The sequence below is a fragment of the Rattus norvegicus genome, chromosome 4, assembly GCF_021556685.1.
Source record: "Rattus norvegicus strain SHRSP/BbbUtx chromosome 4, alternate assembly SHRSP_T2T, whole genome shotgun sequence".
Classification (NCBI taxonomy): Eukaryota; Metazoa; Chordata; class Mammalia; order Rodentia; family Muridae; genus Rattus; species Rattus norvegicus.
In genome coordinates, this window is record NC_141537.1 from 37,110,879 (window position 1) to 37,128,202 (window position 17,324).

At 38.8% G+C, this 17,324-nt stretch overlaps 2 protein-coding genes across 5 annotated transcripts in view; one reads left to right on the forward strand and one right to left on the reverse strand.

Moving 5' to 3' along the window:
* Positions 1–911: 911 nt before the first annotated feature.
* On the reverse strand, positions 912–3,944 carry Rpa3 (replication protein A3). The gene is given in 4 exon segments (NM_001106584.1): positions 912–1,214; positions 1,672–1,780; positions 2,666–2,740; positions 3,815–3,944. Coding segments are annotated over 4 exon segments (366 nt in total). The 5' UTR covers positions 3,914–3,944; the 3' UTR covers positions 912–1,131.
* A 142-nt stretch (positions 3,945–4,086) lies between these two features.
* Umad1 (UMAP1-MVP12 associated (UMA) domain containing 1) overlaps positions 4,087–17,324 on the forward strand; it is a 194,613-nt gene continuing 181,375 nt past the window's right edge. For 3 of the 4 annotated variants that reach the window (XR_015685813.1, XR_015685814.1, XM_087659207.1), the window contains exon 1: positions 4,238–4,298. The gene's annotated coding sequence lies outside the window, so the exon portion shown is untranslated. 4 annotated transcript variants of the gene reach the window in all.

Genomic DNA, 17,324 nt, shown 5'->3' on the forward strand with positions numbered 1-17,324 from the left:
CCAGAATGTTTTTCCAGTCTAATTCCCAAAAGTCTCAAATCTACTTGAAGTCTTATGAGCAGTCTTTATTCCTATCAGCATTTTGGACTTTCAAGTTCCCACCATTATGCATTACATCAATAAACTCTATTCGCAATGTACTTCTCTAATAAGTTCTCCAAACCCTTGCAAATTCTTCCCCCAAATCCTTCTTAAGATTTAAGAACCACACAGTTAGATTTATCACAGTAATCACCACTCTACTTCTCTGGTATCATTTGTGTGTATAAATAACTGTCTTATCATTGTGACAAAACACCTGATATTCACAATTTAAAAGGAGGGCTTATTCACACTTTCAGAGAGCTTAGTACGTTATAGATGCCTGGGAATGGGAGAAAAGACAAGTTTATAACGTGGTGGCCAAGAAACAGGAGAGTGAGGAAGGGATCAGAGACCAACTACAACCTTGATAGGCAACCCTCCAGTGACATACTTCCTTTAACTAGGACACATTTAAAGTCTCCAGAATTTCTCAAAATAGTTTGAGCTGTGAGAGACAATCCAATATTCAGGACCGAAAAATGGTAGATGAGAATTCCATACTAAGAATAATGACAAGTTTAAAGGCATGAACAAAAAGTCAAAGATTCTGCCAACCCAATGATCATATATCAACCGTTTGTCACTGGTATATATCACATTTTAAAATCCAAAATGAAGAAACTTGAAAAATTAGATATATGCCTGTTCTTTTCAGTCACCAAAAGTACTTTCTAAATAACCTAATAAGGAATAATCAGCATGGTAGATGATAAGAAAATCTGTAGCACAGCTGACCCAGGCTTCCCTTTGGTAGATGAAAGACCAAACCTTATAGTTACAAAACTCCAAGTTTGAGACTGAAAATAAAAACAATTGACCAACAGCATATTTTAATTTTCTTTTTATTCAGACCATATATTGAAGTATCGATTTTAAAAAATTTATAAAAAGACTTAGATGTAAACTGTCATAGTAGATTTACAAAAAATATATATAAAAAAGCAAATTAAATATTAGAAATTATAGGAGTCTCTCCCTTAAACTGAAGGAGTCTTCTTTAATAACTTTCAATGTAGCTTACTGGCAATCTTAAGAAATTCAAGAAGCTCATTCATGTTGTGTAAGCCCTAAAGGAAAAAACTGAGGAAACTCATTGATAATTTTCACAGCTTCATTGTAAAGTTCAAGATCTGAAAGAAACATTTAAGCAAACACTTAATCTACAATGGAATCTGCAGTATCAACTGTTACCTGAAGTATTTCTATGAATTTCTCTCCTTTTCAGAAGTCGACTTATTTTCACAATCCATATTTATTTAACTGTGGTACTACCAAAGAATGGGGAGATGATAAACCATTATATTGTCATTTTCTGCTGGGGTCATTACTTCAGTGTTACTAGACTGTTCTAGCCTCCAATTCATATATTAAAATATTAACTTTATCGTAGTTTAAGCCCTTTTTATTCTATAACTAGTGGTATTTACTGTTTTCTTTACATATGTGAGAAATGACTAATTTACAAGGTCTCTTCTCATTTTATAGAATTTGAAACTGTACCAGGGCTGAGATTTAAAACCAAAAACATTAAATAAAAGTTCTCTCCTATTTATACACAACTGCTAAATAGTAAGATGCTTTACTTACCAAAGCGATTACAATCTTCCTTAAACAGGATATAAGATGCACATAGTATGGTTGCCTTGGCTGTCACCTTCCCGACTACTTCTACGATTCCAGAGATTTCTTCATCCAGCTAAACGTTGAACGAAATGCCAATTAGGGATTAACCTTTCAGTTGATAATGACCTCGGAAAGTTGTTCTACTTTTTCCTCGTTTTTCAGATTCATTCATAGTTCACTAATATTTCATTGCAAAAAGACACTTTACATTTAACCAACATAAAAATGGAAATATAGCTTGTCAAAGACGTTGGCACATATAACAGAGAAAGATGGGATGAGGATGGTATCTTTAGTACTGCCTTAAGTTCTGGAGATACAGTTACACATTTAAGTTGAAGGCAAAGTCATTTAAAGACACTGAGGATGTTCAGGTTTCCTATCAACACATATCCATTTAAAAAGTCACGAGAAGAACTATATATAAATTTTACAATGCATGTTCTATATAGAGTAACCAAATGATATATGGATTTGTCTTCATAAAAGATCACAAAGATGTTTTAAGCACATTGAACATGAAATTTTTAAAAATTTAAAAATATGTACAAAGGAATAGGTTTTTCAAAGAACAAATATGTATATATAATATATAAAAACAAATATATATACATACACATATGTATGTATACACACACACACACATATAGCTAAAACCAGGCTTGTGATTATAGAAGAAAGAAGTAGTTTGGAAAAAAGATTTTCATATGTATCTTTTGGATTATTTTTTAAAGGAGTAAAAATTGTTATCCAATCAATACTTAAGGGATACTTTCCGAAATGTTGGTGCCCTAAGAATCACTGAAGGTTAGAAATGGAAATAAGACAAAATATGAGAGCATGAATTTGACTTTTAAAATCATACAAGTGCAGCCTTCACATTTTCATCACCTAAATCAGAAATAACAAGAACCCCCCCCCCCAAATTAAATATGAGAGTATATCACTTTAAACATACTGGCTCCATCAATTCAATGGTTCCATTCTTTCCTTCTCCATCTGAAAGAATAAACATTTTTCCAGTGGGATGAATCTAAAAAAGGAAACCAAGACAAAAAGCCGTAGATTTAGAAAACAGAATCTACAGAAATGAGATATTCAAAAGAGTCATTGAAGTTTTATTCCGTTGAACATATAGTGATAGGTTTTTGGACAGTTTATTTGGTTCAAGCTTTAATTTTGTTACTTGATTTGATGACTAGAAGCCCGGTCAATTCTGAATTTCTAGTATACAATGAATATTTTCTTAGTGTTCTGTGTCGCTTCTTTTATTTGTAAATTTGGCCACTGTACACTAAAATTAAAGGGGGCAATCACTACCTAATGGAATTCTGAAAACATTAATTATTTAGTAGATCTCACAGAATACCTTCTCTTAAAATTAAGAAAGACGATCTAAAAGAACTGGTTGCCAGATCTGAAGATGACTTCCCTTGAAATTGAGCTCTGCCACTTGATGTGACTCTTGGGCATTTCAGTTAGCTCAGTCAGCCTACCTGTGAAGTTAGACATTCCTTTCACTTAGGAAATGTGTGAATGAAATGACCTAGCAAATAAGGTCTTATAAATGATTTTCTTTCCCTCGGCGTTCTCAATTTCTGGGACTTTGGGCTTATTTCTTACCTATAGGAAGGACCAGGCTGCAGTCTTAAGACTGAACTAGATACAAGGTATCTATAGTCTATGGGAGGGGCTACCAAGAAATGTTTCCTAGAGAAAAGACTGCAAAGCAGAAAAACCAGGCCCGTAAGTAGAGAGGGTTGCAAAAGACAGGGAAACAAGAAGATTCATCAGCTAAGTCTGGCTAAACCAAAAACTAGGACAACAGAGGAGCCAAGTTTGTAAATACCTTTCTGGTAAATACAGAGAGGGGGCGCGGAGCGCTCGGAACTAAAAGATCTTTCGAAACAGTTTTTGAGAAATAAAAGAAGCGGCACCGAAATGGAGAGGCAATGGCTTAGCCGTGGAAAAGCTCTTCTTGTGAAAACTAAAGCAAGCTGGAAGGCAATGCTGCTTAAAGGTTACCTGCTCCCAACCTCCGCTCCCTACCCCGCAGCCATTCCCTAATGGCTGCGGATCCCGTCGTGTCGCTCGAACCCGCACGCACCTTTTCCAGCTTCCCCACGAAGCACACGGGTCGGTCGATATACTGTGATAACATGCTGGCGTTGACGCGCGCTTTGGGGAGTTCCATTATGTCCACCATGATTCTGCCGCCAAAACTCACAACCCGCAGGAAAGCGGACTATGATTGACACCCAGCAGGCTTCGCCAACCCGGCAGATTTCCCGAACACCAATCAGAGGAAACATGCGCCTCAGATCCACCAATCAAATCCACAGGAGCAGCTAGTTCTCGCGCACGCGGATAGCGGAGCTCAATGCTTCCGGAAGTACTGGTCTACTGCCTAGTGACGCGCGGCGTTCCGGAAGTTGCTGTGGCCGAAACGCAGTGGTCAGTGGAGGCGGGACTTAGAGGGGCGGAGGCCTGGGACCGGGGATCTGAAGCGGCCAAACGTTGACTTGACCCCGGAAGTAGGCTGAAGGACCGGGCGAGCGGCAAGCTACGGGCAGCGGCGGACGGACTCTCAGGTAGTTTTCTTGCGGGAGGCGTCTGGATCTTCCAGCCCCACTCCTCCGGAGGGCTGAACGGTCGGGGTAGGGGGCGGAGTCAGGCTTCTAGTCCCGGAATGCCACGGTACCGGTGGTGACAGTTGCCAGCTTGTGCATGGGTGGAGCGGGTGTGTGTCTAACCTGGAGTTTGGGTTTTTATTTTTAAGCGAGTTCTACCTGAAGGGAATCATCATCAGTCTTTATCCCCTCCCTCAGGAGGTTGTTGCTAGGAGACAGGTCCATTTCTGTAGCACTTCGTGTAATGTACCTGCCTACTTCACCCACAGGCAGCAAGAGGTGCTGCTCCTTTCTTTACCTTGGACCTTTGCTAGCCTTGGCGGTACGGAGGTGTCCATTTCCTTACCTACTGCGGGCGAGCGTGCATTGGGGCTGCGGTAGAGGAGGACCACTGGGCAGGATTCGAGGAGACAGGCATCACACCAGCTGTTGGACCTAAGCTAGTGCTCCTCCACTGGCGTCACATTTTCTCTTTATGCAGATGAGGGGTTGACTGTTTGTAAGGCCCTAGCTAACTCTAATTTTGGGTTGTAATATTATTATCTAGTTCCCCGAAGTACTTTGAGCCGGCTGACTGAAAGATGTATTCCAAGTGTATTCCAAGATTTGAAGAAAATTGTCGGATGTGTTCCTGGTTCATAGAGTGACTGGAAGCTGGTAGCTGTTGCTTTTTAGTGATTTCACCAGCAAGGGATTGGTACTGGGAAATTTCAAAATGAATGCACATAAAAATACCTTCAAAAGAGGTTGCAGAACTTAGAACATAATTTTAATTGAGTCTCATAATTATGTGGAACAGTGTCTGGATTTTTCTAAAGCCACGGGTTTATAAGCCTTCAAATTCAGGGTCCTAATTGGAGTTCCAATGTAGTTCCTGTTGTTGTTGCCTTAAGTAATAAAATGCAAAGATCTGGTTTGAGATTTTTATATGTCAGTTTAAGAGTGAAATCCGATCTACCCTATTTAAATGATTGTTAGCTCTTCCTAGTGTTTATGTAGCATTTAATATGTTCGTCTTAATTCTGTTGTTAATAAAACAAGTTTAAAGAATTTCATTAGTTGTGGACTGCATTTCCTTTGGGTGCTGGAAAGTCGGTATTGAAGCATTCAGGCTACACCACTGCTTTTTCTACCCTGGTGCATAGCACCCTGTAAGTTACCAGTTGAGTTCCAGTTTACATTCTCTGTGTGCTGCAAGCAAATGGTACCCTGTCTTCAGCCATAGGTGCTTACCTTCTACTCATGGTGGACAACTAAGAGCATGGTAGTAAATTGTGTTGTTAGGGTGCCTCTGGGGCACCCTTCTCAATAACTCCTAGGGAGGTATATCACATCTTTCCAGCCCTGAGATTCTTGTTTAGTAACTCATGCCTTTAGGGGAAGCATTCTTCACCCTTGTAGGGTACCTCCATTTAAACTCCTTTTAAACCCAGTTATACATTTCAGTTAGCTTACAAAGTAGTAGTTTCCTTGAGGCCTCTACATACAGCCTTAGTCTTGGTTAGCCCACCTGCTTTACCCCAACCTCCTGTTCCCATCTCCACTTAAGCCTTTTATCCCTAATATTCTCCCCCAACAAACTACTTTTATAGCACACATGTTCTACTATCCCTTCTGATCCTTAAAATTCCTCTATATCCATCTTTGGCCTTTTGTAGCTTCCTGACCTCTAAGGACACCAACAAGTAAGCACACAAGTCTAAAATCTTAAAGCTAGGATCCATATGTGAGAGAACACATCATGTTTGTCTTTCTTGGCCTGAATTACCTCATTAAGTATGAAACTATTTTCCAGTTCCTTTAATTTTCTGGTAAATTTCATAATCTTGTTTTTTCCTGTTCAGCTGAATAAAACTTGATTATGTATATGTAAACATCTTCATTATTTGTTCCTCAGTTGCTGGGCATTCAGGACGATTCCATTTTCTCACTATTGTCAATAAGCAGCAATGACATGGATACTGGAATATCTCTGTAATAGGATATAGAGTACTTTAAATGTAAACCCAGGAATGGTATTGCTAAATCATGTGGTAGTTTTCTTTCAGCTTTCTAAGAGACCTCCTTCTTATTTATTTTTCTGCTGCTATCACAAAACATCCTGACCAAAACCAACTTGTACAGAAAAGGTTTGTTTGGCTTATATATCCTGAGTCATAGTCCACAGAGGGAAGCCACGGCAAAAACTCAAACCATGCTTCTGGAAGTGGGAGCTGATGCAGAAGCCATAGAGGAGTCTTGCTTATTGGCACACTCAACCCCTTCTTACAGAACCCAGGCCCACCAGACCAGGGGTGCCCTACTCACAATGGGCTGGGCCCTCCCACATCAAGTATTTATTAAAAAAATATTCTGTGGGCTTGTTTACAGCCCAATCTTATAGAGGCATTTTTTTCAATTATGATCCTGTCTTCTTAGATGACTCTAGCTTTGTGTCAAATTGACATAAAATTATCGAAGACACTTAATAGTGACTTAGTAATTTATATTCCAATCATCAGTAGATAAATGTTTACCTTTCTTGGCATCCTCTCAAGTGTTTTCTTGATGGCAACCGTTTTGACTGGAGTGAGATGGTATCTCAAGATAGTTCTAATTTCCATTTTCCCTAATAATGTTGAACACCTTTAAAATATTTATTAGCCACTTGTATTAATTCTTTTGGAAATGCTCTATTCAGTTCTACAGCCCCCGTTTGATTTGGGTTGCTTTTGTGAATTATTCGTATATTCTAAATACTAATTCTATGTTGGATAATATAACTAGCAAAGATTTCTCCCACTTTGTAGCTGGCTCTTCATTCACTGGACAGTTTCCTTTACTATACAAAACATTTCTTTCCTCCAGAGTCCCATTTGTTGCTTATTAGTCTTATCTCCTTCGTGATAGAAATTCTATTCAGAAGGTCTCTACTATATTGAATTGAACTCCCTACTTTTTTCTTTAGTGCTTTCATAGTATCAGGTATTGTATTGAGGCCCTTGACCTGTTTAGCATTGACTTTTTGTGCTGTGTAGGAAGTACAGATCGAGTTTCATTCTTCCTCATACACAGATTCCCTGCCACCATTTGGTAAAGATGCTAGCTTTTCTCTAGTGTATGTTTTTGACATATTTGCTACAACTCAGATGGCCGTAGTTGCATTTTTCTGCTATTCCATTGATGTATGTGTGTCTTTCTGTGTAAATGCCGTGCTTTTTTCATTACCATGGTTCTGTGATGTAACTTGGAATCAGTTGTGGAGAGACTTCTGGTAGTATTCTTTTTGTTCAGGATTGCTTTGGCTATACAGGGTCATTTGTGCTTCCATAGGATTTTAAGGTTATTTTTCCACTTCTGGGAAGAATGTTGCTGGAATTTCCCCACATATTACATAGAATTTATAAATTGCTTTTGGGGTGGATAACCATTTTCACAATATCAATTCCTCTAGTCTATGAACCTGGGAAGTTCACCTGTGGATGTAAAAACCACAGTTCTCATGTTAAGGAGAACAAGACAGATATTATTCTCAAGTCAATATCGGTGATCATGGCCCAGGAACACATATGTAGGCTACCTCCAATTAGAGGTTCCACCATAGAAGCAGTTTCACAAAGTTTTTATAGTTTTACAGAATAATGACATAAATCAACTTTACATAAACCAACTTTAAGGCAACTTTAGAATACATTGGTGGCTACAAAAAGATCGGGGAGCTTTTTTATAAGCCTAAGACAATGTCTGGTGGCATTTTTAGCTCTTAGGTGGGTGGAAGCTAGTGTTCTGCTAAGTTAATAGATTCTAAAAGGTTTGTATTTATTATCCCGAGGTGTTAGTCACATTCAGAGTTGGGCTGACTGGTCCAGAAGGTTAAAACTAGCTCAAGAGAAGTAATTAGTCTCTAAATCTACAAAATTCTAATCTCTCACAATACTTAAGTAAGTTCATCAGTCTCTGCAGACACAAACTCCTTCCAGGAGTTTTTGTTAAAGCCAGACACAGCTTCTTTTCAGGAATTTTCATTCACACTTCTGTCCTCGATTTCACTCTTGAGTGTTTTCAAGTTTTCATTAGAGAGATCCTCCACATCATTAGTGAGGCTTATTCCAAGATCGGTTGTTGCTTTGCTTTGCTCTTATGGATGGTGTTGTTTTTTCTGGTTTTGTTCTTAGTATGCTTGTCATTGTTAAAGAGGAATGCTATAATTTTTGTATGTTGATTTTGTGTCTTGGCCTTTACTGGATTTGTTTATAGTTCCAAGAGTTTCCCGGTTGAGTTTTTAGGATCTCTTAGAGAGGCATAACAGGAGCAAGTATGGATGGATTTTCTTCTTCCTTTCCTATTTGTAACTTTCTTATTTTTTCTTTTGTCTTATTGCCCTAGCTAATTCTTTTTTTTTTTTTTTTGGTTCTTTTTTTTCGGAGCTGGGGACCGAACCCAGGGCCTTGTGCTTCCTAGGTAAGCGCTCTACCACTAAGCTAAATCCCCAGCCCCGCCCTAGCTAATTCTTACTATATTGAGAATACTGACAGTGAACAAAGTAGATACCCTTGTATTGTTCCTAAATTTTTTTTGTGGAAATTCTTTTTGAGTTTTCCTCATTTAATACAATATTGACTATAAGCTTGTCATATATAACCATTATTATGATATATAATCATTCTATTCTGAGATTCTGATCACACCTCATTCCTTGGTCCTAGGTTTAACTCTTAATGCATTTCAGATCTAAGGTAGATATTTATATACTGTTTGTGATAACCCACAGTCCTTCTTTGTCCGATGCTATGTTTTTCAGCATCGGACAAAGAAGCTGACAATTTTTTTTTTTTATTAACTTGAGTATTTCTTATATACATTTCGAGTGTTATTCCCTTTCCCGGTTTCCGGGCAAACATCCCCCTCCCCCTCCCCTTCCTTATGGGTGTTCCCCTCCCAACCCTCCCCCCATTGCCGCCCTCTCCCCCATAGTCTAGTTCACTGGGGGTTCAGTCTTAGCAGGACCCAGGGCTTCCCCTTCCACTGGTGCTCTTACTAGGATATTCATTGCTACCTATGGGGTCAGAGTCCAGGGTCAGTCCATGTATAGTCTTTAGGTAGTGGCTTAGTCCCTGGAAGCTCTGGTTGCTTGACATTGTTGTACATATGGGGTCTCGAGCCCCTTCAAGCTCTTCCAGTTCTTTCTCTGATTCCTTCAACGGGGGACCTATTCTCAGTTCAGTGGTTTGCTGCTGGCATTCGCCTCTGTATTTGCTGTATTCTGGCTGTGTCTCTCAGGAGCGATCTACATCCGGCTCCTGTCAGTCTGCACTTCTTTGCTTCATCCATCTTGTCTAATTGGGTGGCTGTATATGTATGGGCCACATGTGGGGCAGGCTCTGAATGGGTGTTCCTTCAGTCTCTGTTTTAATCTTTGCCTCTCCCTTCCCTGCCAAGGGTATTCTTTTTCCTCATTTAAAGAAGGAGTGAAGCATTCACATTTTGATCATCCGTCTTGAGTTTCCTTTGTTCTAGGGATCTAGGGTAATTCAAGCATTTGGGCTAATAGCCACTTATCAATGAGTGCATACCATGTATGTCTTTCTGTGATTGGGTTAGCTCACTCAGGATGATGTTTTCCAGTTCCAACCATTTGCCTACGAATTTCATAAAGTCGTTGTTTTTGATAGCTGAGTAATATTCCATTATGTAGATGTACCACATTTTCTGTATCCATTCCTCTGTTGAAGGGCATCTGGGTTCTTTCCAGTTTCTGGCTATTATAAATAAGGCTGCGATGAACATAGTGGAGCACGTGTCTCTTTTATATGTTGAGGCATCTTTTGGGTATATGCCCAAGAGAGGTATGGCTGGATCCTCAGGCAGTTCAATGTCCAATTTTCTGAGGAACCTCCAGACTGATTTCCAGAATGGTTTTACCAGTCTGCAATCCCACCAACAATGGAGGAGTGTTCCTCTTTCTCCACATCCTCACCAGCATCTGCTGTCACCTGAGTTTTTGATCTTGAAGCTGACAATTTTTTGCTCTGGCACTTTTTTACTTTTTGTTTAGTAATTTAAAATTATAGATTCATGTTTTATGGAACATTTTGTTGTTGATTTCTGTGGTTTGGTTTCAGGATGTGTTTCTCAAGAAAAGATTTGTTTTCTTCTTTGCACAATGTTTTGCCCCAGGCTTTGTGTGTGTTCACTGTTCACTAAAATCTAGGCTTGTACCCATCAGAAGTCAGTACTGGCCATGAGAAAGATATTAGTTGTTAGTACTTAGATATCCCCCTATAGATTTGTAGCCCTTCCTTCTTTCTAGCCTTAGTAGAATTTCCTTACCTCTTAATAGTTTGGTTATGCATTTTTAAATGGTATTAACATATCCCAAGGTTTTTATATAGGTTGTACCAAGATACAACTTTTCTGGACATCTGATTTTTCATGTTACCAGAAATGTATATACACTAGTGTTATTTTTGGCTAAGAGTAAGAGCTGCATGCCTGGTTTTCCATTCTGTGAATTACCTAAGAGAGCTTGTGGGAGAATCCTAGTTGCTGAAGACAACAAGTTTAACTATACACAAAGCTTTAATGTATAGTAGCAGTGACATGTATTAAGGGGTAAAAGTGAGTTGGAATAATAGCTTGGAATGCCTTCCTTAAATGTGATGTGAAAGAATTGGCTTAATGATGGTGGGAGAGAAGGTTGGATGAAGAGTAAAATGACAAGGTTCACATTTTAGGAGGAACATTGATACTTTACAGTGGAGAATGGGTTGAACAGCCTAGTGAATGTGCTTTTGGTACAAGGAACACCAGATTTTATTTACTAATTCTGCATATATATACATAAAAGTTACTGCTTCTCTCTTAACTATTTTTAACCCTGCAATGCAGTGTATTCTGTAAATTCATACTGTTATACAACCATAACCACCATTTCCATTTTCAGAATTCATCTTCCAAAACTCATATTCTGTGACTATAACTCAATCATCCCTTAGCATTTTTACCTTCTACCTGTATTGATGTAGCTACTCTTAGGTATTATGCAAGTACAGTAATGCAATATTTTTCCTCTTGCATGGGCTTATTTTATTTAGCAACATCTTTAAGGTTTATGTCGTAGTATGTATTTCATTTCAACATTGACTAAAACACCATTGTATGAATATACCATATTTTGTCCATTCATCTGTCTACTGGTGGACATTTGGACTGTATACATCTTGCAGCTTAAATATTTAAGTAAAAAAGAACAGATAAAAGCCATTATGAGTTGACTCAATTAGTTCTAAGGTATTAACATCATGTTTTCATGGACAGGTACCATGAATATGAAAGCTGTGAGAATCCAAATCATTTTCCATCATTTTACACTATCACCATTTTAGTAGCCAAACTGTTGTATTATTGTTCACAAAGACCTCCATCTCACCAAGCTCTTGAGGAAAAATAATCTAAAAAAAAAATCTAGATAGTTTGCCACTTATCTAATTAGTCATTTGACTATATTCTTCCAAACAGATAGGGTATAAAAGGATGCTTCCAAAGGATTCAATACAAATATGACTTCTGAGAATCCACTAGATTAGAAGATACCCAGGTTTGGTTGTCATAATCTATCCTGGTAATGACAATAGGAGAAGAGAGAAACCAAAGTCAGGAATTAAGACATTTCGGGAGAGAGTGGTTGGTGGACATGCAGTAAAGGCTGAAAATGAAATTGAGGTAGTTCTCAGGATCTGCCTCTAGTAGCTGATGGGCCACAATACTGTTCCTGAGATAGGGAGTAGAGGAATCTGTGCTGGCAAGTCTGACCGAGGCCTGGCCATCAAAAGAGAGTAAATGGCACTGAGTGAGGAATATAGACTTGGAAGTAGACACGTATATGTTATGTTCTGGTATGTTTTAAGTGACTTGGATAAGTCACACGACCATTCAGATCTCTACTTTTCTGTATTAACAGAAAACAAAGCTTTAAAAAATTATTGTTAGAAGCATTGGTGTCATGTATGTAAAGCACTGGATCTAAAAGCCTTGTGAACCTTATGAACTTTAAATAACAAAAGTTGTTTTTGGAATGGCTAAATTGTCCTTAAGTCTCTGTGGAGCATCTTAATGGTAATGAGCACCAAGACAGTGAGTGTGGAAAGAAAATTCAAGCCACTTGTTCAGAAGGCATTGCCTGAGACTGCAGTATCTAAATCCATTTGGGTCGTGTTTTACCTACTTCTCCCTAGCAGCCCGGATAGATAAAAGATCTCTTTTACTCATGTGGTTTAAGAAGATGTGTTCTACATTTACATCTATTATTGTGGGAAACTATCAGACAGACACTCTTCCTAGTAGTCTGTGGGTCCACATGTTCCCTGGCTGTGTAGATCTCATTCTGGTGAACTTATTGATGGAGAGACTGGGTTGCTGCTGTAGCTTTCTCTTGTTGGCCGCTTCTTGCTCTGTGTCTAGTCCTGGTAGTCAGTTGAATGTACATTCTTTGATTCATTCAATTCTAGCGGCTAAGAAACCTTAGCCATGTGTGGCTCTTCTAGGCAATAATTGTGTCTTCCGTGGCTTAGGCTATAAAAGGAATCTAAATGAGATGGAAAATGAGGACTGATTTGTAATTCTTTGAACTTGAAATTAGACAAGTCCTGTGCTCCACTTACAGAGCTTTTTCTGTTTTAAGTTCTAATTGGAGCACCGGCATGCTAATTATCATGACTTTATTCCTCCATTACCGTACATGGTATTTATCTGAGATATTGGCTATACTGGAGAGATGTTTTGTGTTGGAATTGTCTGGAATCCTTTTATGTGTTTTTCTTTCAGAGTTGCACAATTAAATGCAGTAGGCATTATTGTTCTGATGATCTGTATAGATTTTTTTATTCCCAACTAGCAAGGATTGTTTTTGGCATTTATGTAGAATTTTGTTTGTGATTTTAGTAAAACAGAAAAATATATCATTAAATCATTAACTTAGAAGGATCAATATGATACAAAAAGCAGAAAATTATCTTCTTAGTGAATAACTGAGACTTGGCTGATAATTTGCAACTTACAGTTTCTCAGAAGTCAGTAACTTGATCTTTTAGGCTCTGTATCACAAAAAAAAGTTAGGCTTTGGAGCCTTACATGATGGGTCAGTGGTACAGCAGAGAAGGTGCTTACTACCAAGCCTGCTGGCCTCAATTTGACCTCCAGTACCACACAGTGGAAGGAGAGGAACACCTCCCACACATCATCTGAGCTCCACATCTACACCTTGGTGTGTGTGAATGTGTGAACAAAATATGATAACAAATATTGTTTTCCACTTCACTGATTAAAAAGAGGGTAAGTTTGTTTTATTTTAAATAAAACCTCTGACTTGAAGGTGCCCTCTTGACTGGAACTCATCCCATAGCAGGTGATGATGGCACACATCATCAGGATTAGTACACTGCATGTATCAGTATGCAATGCCAGCATTCACAGAGGAGAAAGGGACACTGTTCTCCATCCCAGGTAAAGTCTCACATTCCTAGGTCTCAGGGAATTTCTTTATCCGGTGCGCTCTTTCTGATCACTGGTAAATATTGCAGGAATCCTTTTCATCACATGCCTTGACTTTCAACTAAGGGTAGTTTTGATATGCAGGGAGCTTTTGTTAATGTTTTGGTCTTCCTAACATAAGCAATAGAGGGTATTTAGTAGATAGAGACCACCGATTCTATTTAACGTGCACTGTATAGCATCACTGTGAGACAGTCTTGCAGAGGTTGGGAAGGAGAGCATCACTCCCTGGGCATCGTTAAAGCATAGTTGGAATCTGTGGAAGTCGTTAGCGTTAATGACAAGTTCTTTATGTTTATACCATAACTTTCCATTTGATGTTCTTTTTCCTGTAAATATAGAAAGATGTCAGACTCCTAATTCACAGCTGTTCACACTCTTTATTGCTTCCCTAGTATTCTTGAACAAATGTTTGACTATCAGTAAAACAGTCACTAGCCATATGGAGCACTTCCCCAATACCTTGAGACATATCTGAAAGATTGCACCTGATTACCCTGACTTCTAACGGTGGAGCCCCAGCCAGGATTGTTGAAAGTAGTTTGTTCCAGACATTATGCTAATCACAGACCTGGATAAATAGATGATGATAAATGACTCCACAGCCATTCCACCTTGGCCAAGTGGGTAGCGCTTCCTTTGCTTGAACAAACACAGTGCTTATACTGTGCTGGTCTCTGGAGGTTCCTTGTACTCTTCCAGAATTCCCTATAGCTCAATGCTGTCTATGTAGCTTGTAATTCATGATTATCCAACTGACAAATATTTTTAAGTGTTGTTTTAAGTTTGCTAAAATATCCATAAGGTCATGTTAGGAGAGTACATTTCATTTAAATGTTTTCATTTCCTGTTGAAATATATTTACATGACGTCACCTTCAATTCAGGTTACAAGTGCAGAGGTTAGAAGTGCTAAGTTGGAATATGGCATCTCTTTAAAGTGAGGCTATGGCATGCTTGACTCTGCTTTTCCGTGCGTCTTCTCACTAATGGAAACGGGGGTGATTATGGATGGCAACAGAGGCAAAATGGTCTTACAGACTCAGATGAAACTGGTAATCAAGTCCAATACAGCTGTAAGTAAGTGGCAAGGAAAAGAACCAAGCTAGGTCCATAAGAGTTGCCACTTCTTTATGTAGTGTCAGAGTCATAACTGTGCCATATCAAGTTGAAAATGTCATCATTCTCTAGACAGTTGGGTGTATTTAATTGGTAATCTGATTTTCCTTTTTTGTTACATGCCTTGGTTGGTTGGTTGGTTGGTTGGTTGGTTGGTTCAGTAGTAAAGTATAAAGGCTTTTGGGGGATGGTGCACTTACCACCACCAAATTGTGTCTTTATGTGCTGCCTAACACATTCAGAGGCAGTTTCCACGCTACTCCTGGCCAGAAGAGGAAATAGAAATGAAAAAGAAAGAACAAGGAGAAGTTTCCCACACTTTGAAAAGCTAACGTGTCTTTATACATTTGTTTGCTTAGTTTGAAGATCAACGTTATTTTTCATTAGCTTTTGAGAGAAAAACAACGAGACAGGCCCGCTATAGGACTGCAGCTGCCAGGGGAAGGGGAAAGTAAGAGAAAGCTATGCTGTTAGCAGTGGAGGTCAGCAAGCAGCAGCAAAGCAAAAGAACTGGCTTTCAGCGGAAGAAGGAAAAACCCCAGATGCCAGGAGAAGCATGCTTGTGTTTAGCCAGTATCTGTGAAGAGATAAAGAGAAGAGAAGAAAAGGTTGGGTTTTCTGAGTTAGGACAGGCCTCAGAGCGGAGGCTCTGTGGTACAGCCTAACAAAGCCTCTGCAAGCAGCTGCACTCAAGTCGTTTTAAATGGCTGGGAGTGGGTATTAAAATGCACTGTTTAGATGTCATTGGGTATGTCTTAAAGGGTAATATAAGGCTTTTATTTCAACACATAAATATTTGCAGCATTCCATAATTCTTACCAAAACTGAGAGCAGCACTCACCTTTGGGTGAGTATAGCCATGTATATTTAGAATTCATAGGACACCAAGTTGATGTAACAAAATGGTGGTAGGTTCCCCCTTAGGGCCCATTAATTACTTCCCGAGCCACAAGCTTTGACCACGGTTCCAATACCAGGCACTATAATGTCTTTTAGAATTTTTAATGAAAATCTTTAGTTATAAACTAGAGTAGGTGGTAGCAGATAATTCTTTAAAAACTTTATGGACCGTGTGAGAGCCCTGGTACAATCAGTAGTTTTTGAGACCTTAAAGACATTTATTATTCTTTGATGGTTTCTTACTTGTGTACAGTGGGTTTGGGTCATTTTTGCCACTACTGCTATTCCCTTTCTCATTCCTGCATACTTCTGTGGAGCCCATTCACACCAAGCCTCTCTCGTACTTTTGTCTTGTTTGTTTGCTTGTTTGTTTGTTTGTTGTTGTTTGTGATCCACTCAGTTTAATTCCAGCATGGATTGGGGATGGGATATTTTCTGGTTTACGGAGCCCACTAAATAAAATCCCTTTTTTCGCTCAGCTATCATTAACTGGTGATCATTCCTGGGGGAGGAGTGGGGACTCATAGCTCCTTTCCTATCCATGATGGAATTTTGCAGGGCTTCATCTTGTGCATATCTTGTATAGCTACTCAAAGTTACTGGCAGTTTCTAGTTGTAACACCCATGCCATCTCCAGACACCAGCACTTTTAGCACTTCTTCTCATCTTTCTACCCGTGTCTTCTGTGATGCTCACTGAGCCTTGGGGAGCCCATACAGATTTTCCTCTTAGAGGCCTGTACTTAACAGTCACTTATTAATAGCATTTTACTAGTTATAAGTCTCTGTGTTAACCATTACCCACTGCAAACAGAAGCTTCTTACCAAAACTGAGAGCATATAACCATATGTAGAATTCATTTGACACCAAGTTGATTTAACAAAATGGTGGTAGGTTCCCTTTAGGGCCTGTTACTTCCCCAGTCACAAGCTTTTGACCAGGGTTCCAATACCAGGCATAAATATCATCACAGGATGATGAAGTACATGTTAAATCAAATCACAGAGTGGTTGATTACCTCCATCCTAGTCTTGCCTCTATTGGAACAGTGGGGGCATTTTGTTGTAGACTTAACAGAATAGTAAAACAATCGTGAATGGACAGACTCTTGGGAGTGACTCAGAATAGCTAAAGTCTTTCAGAGAATTTCCTTTGTTGATTAGATTTAGGCTATTAAAAATGCTCATTTTAGTTCTAAAACTGTCATCTGAGGAAAATTCCATTTGCATAATATTCAATTAGTTTACATAATATTTTACAAAATTGAAGTAGTTGCTATCATATAAAAAGTAGGTTTTTACACAATACTTGAATTTCTAGTATGCCCTAAAATATTGAAATGTAATTCCCGTTTTCTTTTTTGTTGTTAACTTTTTTTTAGGCTAGGATACAAAGTAATGAATGGGTATCATTATAAGATCTTCCTCACACTGTTTTTCTG